Source organism: Orussus abietinus, unplaced genomic scaffold, assembly GCF_000612105.2.
Source record: "Orussus abietinus isolate OABI.00-Male unplaced genomic scaffold, Oabi_2.0 scaffold162, whole genome shotgun sequence".
In the NCBI taxonomy this organism is placed as follows: domain Eukaryota; kingdom Metazoa; phylum Arthropoda; class Insecta; order Hymenoptera; family Orussidae; genus Orussus; species Orussus abietinus.
Genome location: NW_019394322.1, coordinates 164,786 through 173,774, shown reverse-complemented (window position 1 = coordinate 173,774; position 8,989 = coordinate 164,786). Strand labels below are relative to the sequence as shown.

General features: G+C 34.2%; 2 protein-coding genes across 3 annotated transcripts; both read left to right on the top strand.

Moving 5' to 3' along the window:
* The first annotated feature begins 665 nt into the window (after positions 1-665).
* Positions 666-3,629, top strand: LOC105697020 (plancitoxin-1). The gene is made up of 6 exons (XM_012419955.2): positions 666-1,005; positions 1,080-1,257; positions 1,360-1,861; positions 1,932-2,034; positions 2,112-2,250; positions 3,071-3,629. Exons 1-6 carry the CDS (start codon positions 899-901, stop codon positions 3,224-3,226), a joined length of 1,185 nt encoding a protein of 394 aa, XP_012275378.1. The 5' UTR covers positions 666-898; the 3' UTR covers positions 3,227-3,629.
* Positions 3,630-5,723: 2,094 nt separating this feature from the next.
* Positions 5,724-8,396, top strand: LOC105697022 (zinc finger protein 25). Of its 2 annotated transcripts, none has more exons than XM_012419957.2 (4): positions 5,724-5,832; positions 6,014-6,277; positions 6,584-6,862; positions 6,945-8,396. In XM_012419957.2, the coding sequence occupies exons 2-4, from the start codon at positions 6,122-6,124 to the stop codon at positions 8,193-8,195; spliced, it is 1,686 nt and encodes a 561-aa protein (XP_012275380.1). In that variant the 5' UTR covers positions 5,724-5,832; positions 6,014-6,121; the 3' UTR covers positions 8,196-8,396. The 2 variants fall into 2 exon arrangements, with proteins under 2 accessions (XP_012275380.1, XP_012275381.1); XM_012419958.2 differs by lacking the exon at positions 5,724-5,832 and adding an exon at positions 5,859-5,950.
* The last annotated feature ends 593 nt before the right edge of the window (positions 8,397-8,989 follow it).

Here is an 8,989-nt window from a genome sequence, read left to right as displayed (position 1 = left end):
TTAACACATGTGTGAACACGTAACAATTTTGAAGGAATAATTAATTTAGCGCGTGTGTTCAAAATTCTTTCTACTTAATCCAGTTTAATATCAAATTTCTAATTGGATTTATCGTTGTCTATTTAGTAATACAAGGGTATAATATACTTCGCGCTTACGTTGAAAATTAGAAACGTATTATACGTTGTAATATCCGCGTACAAAATCACGTGTATTCCATGACGTATTATACTTACCCAACCCTGGACGAAGCCCAAAATCCCATCTTTGACCAAGAGGGGAAGCCGGCGCGTCGGAAAGGGGAGCTGTATCGTTGTTAAATGTTTCAGCAACTTGATTAATAGGTCATATGCTTCATATTTCCTGTTTACTCTGATTTCTTTTTGCCACTCCCGTACGTAAAACAATTTTTAACCATCTTTATGCTACAAGTGGCATATCGTCCTTCATTCGTTGTTTATCTGCTCACAGCCCGCACCAGCCCGCACCGTTTTTTACTCGCTACTCTGAAAGTGACAACTAAATCGCAACCAATCAGAGGAAGATAAGATTTTGGCACAACAATATGGCTACCTTCCCATTGTTCCTACGTGTTCCTTCCTTATTTACTCCGACACTGTCCCCTCTGGCTTGGGCTCGGTCCATATATTCTTAGTTCTTAGATCCATGTTTTCAATTATATTATGTTCTGTGAGTGCTGTCATTTGAGGTAGTATGTATGTACATATGTATGTACATATGTATGCACATATGTATGCACAGAAGTGTGATCCAATATTGACGCGACTGTCTTTTTTCATTGTTGGTTGAAACAGAGATGAGCAGGGTTGAAATAATTTTGTAGATCTTATTTTCGTATAGTTTACAAACTGTAAGATAATAATTTTAAATATACAGAATGATTAAAGCAGTCTTAGTATTTTTGATAATTGCAAAAGTGTTTATATCTGGTGAAGAATATGATGATATACAATGCAAGAATGAGGATAATCAACCAGTAGATTGGTACTTTCGCTTGTTTGAAGATATTTCATTTTTAAGTTGATATTTAGTTTGTAATACTTTTTTTATAATTTCAGGTATGTTTTATACAAAATACCAAAAATATCACATAGCACCAATCCTTTAATTAAGGAAGGACATGCTTACTTGTATATGACAAGTGAATCAGTTAATAAAGGTTGGCAGTTGTCTGCAAATAATATAAGTACAAAGGATTCTATACCGGGATACACTCTAGCACCGTTGTATAAAGGAGTACGTATCCAGAGAATACTTCTTAGGACAGACCATGAAATGAAGCTATTTTATGGCATTTATGTTATGTATTATGTCTGTTAATATATTTTATAATTCCAGATGGATAATTCCATTCTATGGATGTTATACAGCGATCAACCACCAAATAGGACACCTAGTGCAAAATATGGACATGCCAAAGGTGCTATAATAGTTTCTAAGGAAAAAGGTTTTTGGTTGGTTCATAGTGTACCTCATTTCCCACCTGCTTCAAAAACGAGTGAAAATCAGACACAATCTAAAAATGTGCAATTGAATTCGCATAATATTCCTGATAGTCAGTATGGTTATCCTGCTTCTGGAAGGAATTATGGACAAAGTTTTCTTTGTATCTCTGTTGAGAAAGATCAAATTAATAACATTGGTCAACAGCTTATATATAATCAAGTTGTTATTTATGACAAAAATTTCCCATTACCGTATAAACAAAGTTATCCTTCTCTAAATGAGTTAGTAAATCGTGTTTGGATTAAAGATCCACCATATAATCACAAGAGTTTAATTCAGTCACTGGGAGCATTTGGCTTTTTAACATTTGCTAAAAGTGATAAGTGGCAAAAAGGTATTTATAAGAGTAAAGAAGAAAACAGTGCCTTTTAGAAATTTATTTCTACTTGGACAATAATTTCTAGATTTATATGATGACTTTGTGGCACCTGCATTAAAATCAGATATGTTGGTTCAGTCATGGTTGAATGGCCGAGGTAAATTGCCTTCTGAATGTAATGGTACCAAGTAAGAAGTTATATTATTAGTATATTTATATAAATTTGCATTGAAATATTTAGTTATAAAATTATAAATAATTTTAGGGTGATGAACATTCAATCTTTGGTCTTGGAAAAAGCTAATGTTAACTTTAAAAGTACACATGATCACTCGAAGTGGGCCATTGTTGTCAATAACAATAAGAATAATAGTTGGACTTGCATTGGTGATATTAATAGAGCGGTAAGTGTACTTATCTTTTATTATATTAGTAAGACTTGTTTCACAGGTATCTGACATGAGATGCTGGATATTAGATTCCTATGTAAATTTCAACCTGGATTCACAAGTGTTGTACAGAACCGTTCGACATTGGATATCCGATTGATATCAGAGCATTCACACGTCTTCGACTTTTACCCAATTTCATTATTGGATATGGCACAATGTTCAGATCATACAAATGATTTCTTCACTGCTGCTGGATGACTGATGCATGGATCTTGTAAAAATTCTTATTTGAGTTCTTACACTTGATACGTATATATATATAAACTATTAGGTTGTCCCATAAGTTCCTTCCGCATCGTGTATTCATGTCCTATGAAAAAAAGGGAAGAAACTTATGGGACAACCTAATATATTCATACTAGACATGCACAGTCGTATGTTCTAATATTTTAGAAATCGCGACAAGAGAAAGAAAGAGAGTCTTGGAGGGTATTTGTATCCCTTTTTTTTCTTTCAATACATACCTATACAGTTAACATCTGAACATCAGTAATATGTTTTGAAGGCTGTGTGCGAAAAAAAAACAATATCCTCTGTGACCCTGTTCCGTCGAGGGGTTAGTGGCTTTTCCGCGTTCCTATATAAATATAGTTATGTGCGTATATCCGACATCGGACGGTCTCGAGATCTTTTTGGCAATCCATCGGTATGTATTCGACGTCGTCTGCTATGGTGTTCCATATACTTTGTGATCGGATATGCAATCTCTGACGATTTTGTCCGGCACGTGTAAAACGTAGCTAACTGATGTTAATATATACCATTTTATTAGGACACGCAGTATAATAGAGGAGGAGGAGCAGTTTGTTTCAATTTACCTGATGCATGGGAAAATTATCGCAAAATTGTACAAGATATAGAACCTTGCCCTAAAAAACGAGGCTTCATAAGTTCTACTATATCATGGGTAAAATCCAAATTTACGTGATACACTTTGTACAGACAGTTAGATTGCCGATCAGTGCATACATACTTTTTTGGCGAGAGCGCGACAGCAATGGAATCAAAGGGTGCCAAACGCTTTGACTTTCGTTTTGAGTATAGATGTGCGCGCGAATTGGAATACTTGCTCAAATCTATTCATCCATTCATCCTAATTCCTGATTGTTTGCCATGTTGAGCAATTATATTATTTGTAAGTTACGCATTTCTTTGACTGAAATTACATTTTTTAAACTAGTGACAATAATACATTCATATCCATTCAAAAGCAATATAGCTTTATTGTTAAGAGACTAATATTAATATAATTATTATTTTATGATGCGATCTTTATTATCATATTTATCAGCTGTTAATAATATTGAAAGATTAAAAAGTATTGACAATTATGTTGTTGAAATCAAATCATTGTTTTGATTATTATTAAATAAGGAAAAATGAATAAACAAGGAAAGTAATAGATTTTGGAATGGGCAACTTGGTGTCTATTTTATTTAAACAATCTGATACCAACTATGGTACATGGTGTATTGTAATGCTGTGATTAATCAGGACTTTTGAAGATCTATCCAATACCAATTTATTTTTTATTTGTTCCAAAATATGTACATTGTTACGTTTATAGAATATATAGGAAAGGATGAGGACATGAGAAAAAGAAAAAGGATGGCCCCAGGCAAAGCATTGTGAAAATTCAGAAATATTAATTAATTTATAATTGATTAAAAATTAAGGGTAAGTTATAGCGATTCAAATTGCCATAGACTAGGTTTGCATTTAAACTAATGGCCTGTCCACATGTTATGGATTTTTGTCTGCGCAGTCCTGCTGCTTGAGTTCCAAGTCCTCATAAGAGTTGGGTAAGTATAATACGTCATGTAATATACGTGATTTTCTATGTGTGTATTACAACGTACAATACCCTAACAAGTCCCTAACTTTCTAAGTGAGCGCAAAGTACATTACGCCCTTCTCTTTTTGAATAGAAAATAATAAATCCAACTAGGAATTTAATATTAAACAGGGTTAATTCGAAAGCATGTTGAATACAAATAGGAAACGAATTATTTCTTAATAATTTTTGTGTTTATATGTGCGCTAAAAGACGTCCATAACCTAGCAGATACATATATCGTCCATCTACGGCATTGTTCATATCGGAAACGTAATTTACTAGTTTTCTGCGATTTTCTATGGTAAACTACTTTGTTTACGGAATATACGTTAAAAATCTCGAAAAATGGGGAATTACTTAACCCAGGGCGTTTATTATTGTATGCTTCACCATTTCGTTTAAAAATTTGTGCCGAGCCAGTTCACATGAATGGTCTCGCATTTTCACCACCAAAAACGTTCTGTATTACCGTCAGTTACTCATTTTTCACATTTTCGCTCAATTTGCTTTACGTAATAGACCCCCTGACGGTGCTTGTTTTCCTGCAGGAGGTGAAGAAATCGGGCATAAAAGAGATTAAGAGATGATTATAGCGTCGCCGTCCGTTGGTGAACGTACTATTTATAGAGTATCAATCGTAATAGACCCTCTAGATAGGAATAGGCTCCCCTGGTCCTCATCATGCAATATTACCAGGGTATATATTACCTACCTACGCTATATACGCACCAAAATCACTAGGTGGCATTTTCATCGCGAATGCGCGAACCGCCCGCATTTTCCATTGATGGCAGCACAGGACCGTAATCACGCGATCCTGCTCAAGAGCAATCTCTCAATTAATCTCTGGGGGTCTATTATGTAAAGCAAATTGAACGAAAATGTGAAACATGAGTACTCACGGTATTATGAACGTTTTTGGTAGTGAAAATGCGAAACATTCATATGAACTGGCTCGACACAAATTTGTAGGCGAAATTGTGAAGCATACAAGAAAAGATAAAAAAATGAGCGCCGTGAATGCCATCTTCCACGGATTGTGATACCGAAATTCAAAACGGAAAATCTCCTGGGTGTTTTGATTTTTGGCAACAATCGTATTCGGAGACGTATTAATAACCTTATTAGAAGAAGAAGGGAATTACGTGATGCCTTAGACCCATTTTCGTTAGAAGAAAGAGAATTTACTAGGATGTACAGGTTAGCTTTTGTTATTGTAAGGTTATGTTACATTATTAAACATTGAAAACTGTTAAATAATTCATGCTTACATGACATGATAAGAAAATTATATCGTTGAACTTCTAATTACAGTACATGTAAATATGAATGTAATACGTATTTAAAAAATGTAGATAGACTCGAGTCCCCTCTACTTTACTTATAACGTCTTTTCATCTTCCCGCCTTTCCTGCCTCTCAAGAATATTCGATTTACAAGGTATGTACCTTTATTTGTATTACTAGATCGGAAGTGCTAGTGATCTTGTTCTTTCATACAGCGAATACGTAATTCGACAAAGAAACTCATGTGAGATGAAAGTGCGAGAAGTGAGCGCTCTCGTCAAAAAACGTCATAAACGCCCTGGCTCTAAGTAGTTTTCCTGCACTGCCTTGCTTCTATTGGTTCTTTTTGATATCTAGAATCAATTGAGTTATGGTGTTGCTGTTAACCATGAACAGTATGAATATACAAAGGTAAGAAATTCTTGTGATGCCACGTGCGAATCTATTGATGTAGAGGATGTAGATTGAAATGAATTTTGTAAAGTAAAATGTTATATACCATTGCTAGCGAATTTGAAACAAGTTTAAGGTGTGCTATGCATTTTGATAAAGGAGGGTTCATTTAATTTATTTCTGTTTGTGACTCTTTCAGATTAATGAAGTGTTTGTATCATCAGATAGTGCTGAATGTACATACATTAAAATAGGTTATCTTAAGCTCTCGGCCTAACGTTCCATTGATGTCGGCATTTTATAAATAATGGCGCCGCACGATGCGTCTTATCAAAAATTTGGCAACATTTGCCGGCTTTGTTTAAAGCAGGAAACTGTAATGTCTTCGCTTTTTGAGGGAAAGAACAACGATGATGACAAGTCCATACTTGCAGAAAAAATAACCTGTATAGCACCGGTCGAGGTGGGTGTGGTCGCGTTCGTCTGCAAATGCTTACTTATAAACGTATCTCCGCCAGCTTTAAATTTAACGCGCCCTAAGGCTACGTTTGATTATAAATTTTAATTCAAATTTCAATTGTATTATATCTTTTATGAACAAGGCTTATGTTTTATAATTGGGTTATCGATTCATAGGATTATAGATAATTAATATAATTCAAAATCTTTTTCCTTTTGTGCATTTCTGTTAGTATGTGTAGTAATTTATCCAGTTTTGTAGCAGTTATTAATATCTCATTAGTCTAAAAAAGATTTCTTAATTGTTTAGATTAAAGAAGATGATGGATTGCCACCTACTGTGTGCCAGTCCTGTCGACAGTTGGTTAATAGATTTTATGATTTTCGTATTTTGGTGGAGATCTCTGACCAGACTTTACGTTCTTGTCTGCAAGAAGTTGCATACGATTCAAAGATCAAAATGGAAATTTTCAATGAAAATGCTAATATTGAATGTACCAAGTTCTTAACTGATAGCGACTTACTAGATGATGATGTAGATGAGTTTACGGTAAATGCTGTTCTTTTACCAACGGAAAGTGGTATTCAAGTAAGAAAGTCTGATTATTTTATTAAACAAAATTCGTATTTATATTTTAATGTATTCCTTGTATTAACTTACTTTGTTTTAGGTATGGAAAATAAATGATGATGATGATGATGTTCAAGTCACAAAGGACAGAGATCTATTTGGTGCTAATGGTGATAATTTGAAGACAAATTCACAAGAGAAAAGTGATTCCGAGGTCGACGATTTAGGGGTTCATCATTTATTAAGCAAAGAAAGTTTTAATAAGGATGAATTTTCAGGTCAATTTAAAGAAAGTTATAGTTGTGCATACTGCGACAATTTATTTTTAGAGAGCGAAGTTTTGTCAAAGCACATGGATCTTCACAGAGATGTAGAAAGTGAGGTGTGCGATATACGTGAAAATACTATCAGTTGCCAACTGTGTTGTGAAACCTTAGAATCTATGGCGGATCTAAAGCATCATATTTCTGAGCACTTTGACAACGAAAAGGAGATGGATAATAAGACTGATAATATTGAAAATGAGATGGAAGGCTGCATTTTAAGGGAAGAAGTATATGAAAACAATACAATAGAATCAAATATCCTCAATAATGATCTAGTTATACAAGCATTAGACAAAGACAATGAAGGAATCTCTGCACAACAATTTGTTTGCCTTCAGTGCGATGTTGCATATCCAACGAAAAAGGAATGTATTACACATGCTAAAGAACATTTGTCATCCAAACAATTTAAGTGCAAATATTGTCCAAAAATGTTTTTAAAAACGAGTTCTAGGAGATATCATGAAGAAGGTCACACACGCGATACTAAGTATGTGTGTGTCATATGTACAAAGTGCTTTGCAAAGAAGTCGGATTTAAAGTATCACGAGGGTTCGCACTTGGACTCGCCATCAGTTTGTACAGTATGTAATAAGTCATTCCTTAATATTCAATCGTTTAAAATACATATGAAGCGGCACATATTAGGAAGCAGATACAATTGTGAACTCTGCGAAAAGAGTTATTATACAAGTTCAGAATTAGCTAGACATATTCAAAAGCATTCCGGTAAGAGAGCACACCCATGTGACTTATGTGAAATGTCCTTTTTGTCAAAACCAGAACTGAATAGACATTTAAAATACCATAGCGGAGAAAAGAAGTTCAAATGTAACGTGTGTTTTAAATCTTACTTTGAATCTGGCCACTTAAAAGTTCACGAAAGGGTGCATACCGGAGAGAAACCATTCGTTTGTACCGTGTGCAATAAAGCTTTTATTACTAAATCAAAGCTGGTAAGACATGTGAAGATTCATGTTAAAGACCAAATAATAATGTGTGATATTTTACCTGTTCAGAAGTAAACAGGGTCATTGTAATTTAATTAGTGAATTCATTGCTTCAGAATATTTTTGAAACTTTAGAAATTGATGGTTATTATATTTCTGCAAAACATTTGTATGCAAATGTTGTTTGAAAGAATGTTTTATTTTCATTGTACTTATTAGAGTCCAGAAGTTTTACACGCTGGACAAACTATTTCTGTAATAAATTCATACGAAATATTAACTTTGTTTTTACTTTGGTCCTTCCATAGTTAAAGAATTCCGTTAAGAGTCTGAATCTGAGAATAATAAAGTCTAAGGAGTAGAAAATTCGTAATATTTCAATTAAATCAGCGATACTTCAGCAACTAATGCGCTCGAAGGTTCTCGGGTGGCGTTACCTCTCGATTCGATAACTGTTGATGCTCCAAATATTCCGAGTCTTTCGCGTCGAGAGGAAATGAGCGGACATTACGGTATGCAGTGCAAGAGCCCCCTGCATTCGCTGCTTTCTATTATTATTTACAATTCTTCTCAACTTTGCAATGTTGAGAAACATTAATTAAAAACTACGGAAGTGAAAATCACGGGTTTTCTTTTTGATCATTCAATTACATCACGGGTGTACCATATTAACAATAGATTTAAACTGAGTGCTGTAACCAGAAAAACGACCGGTAATTTGAATACCTTAAAGAAACTAATCACCAGAAATTCTTCTCCGCAGGAATGTTACATTTATATCGTCCCCACAAGTGTAAATGATTTGGCTATACACTGAGAAAATGATTAATTGACTGAACAAAAAATGTATTGTTAACATAAATATTGTT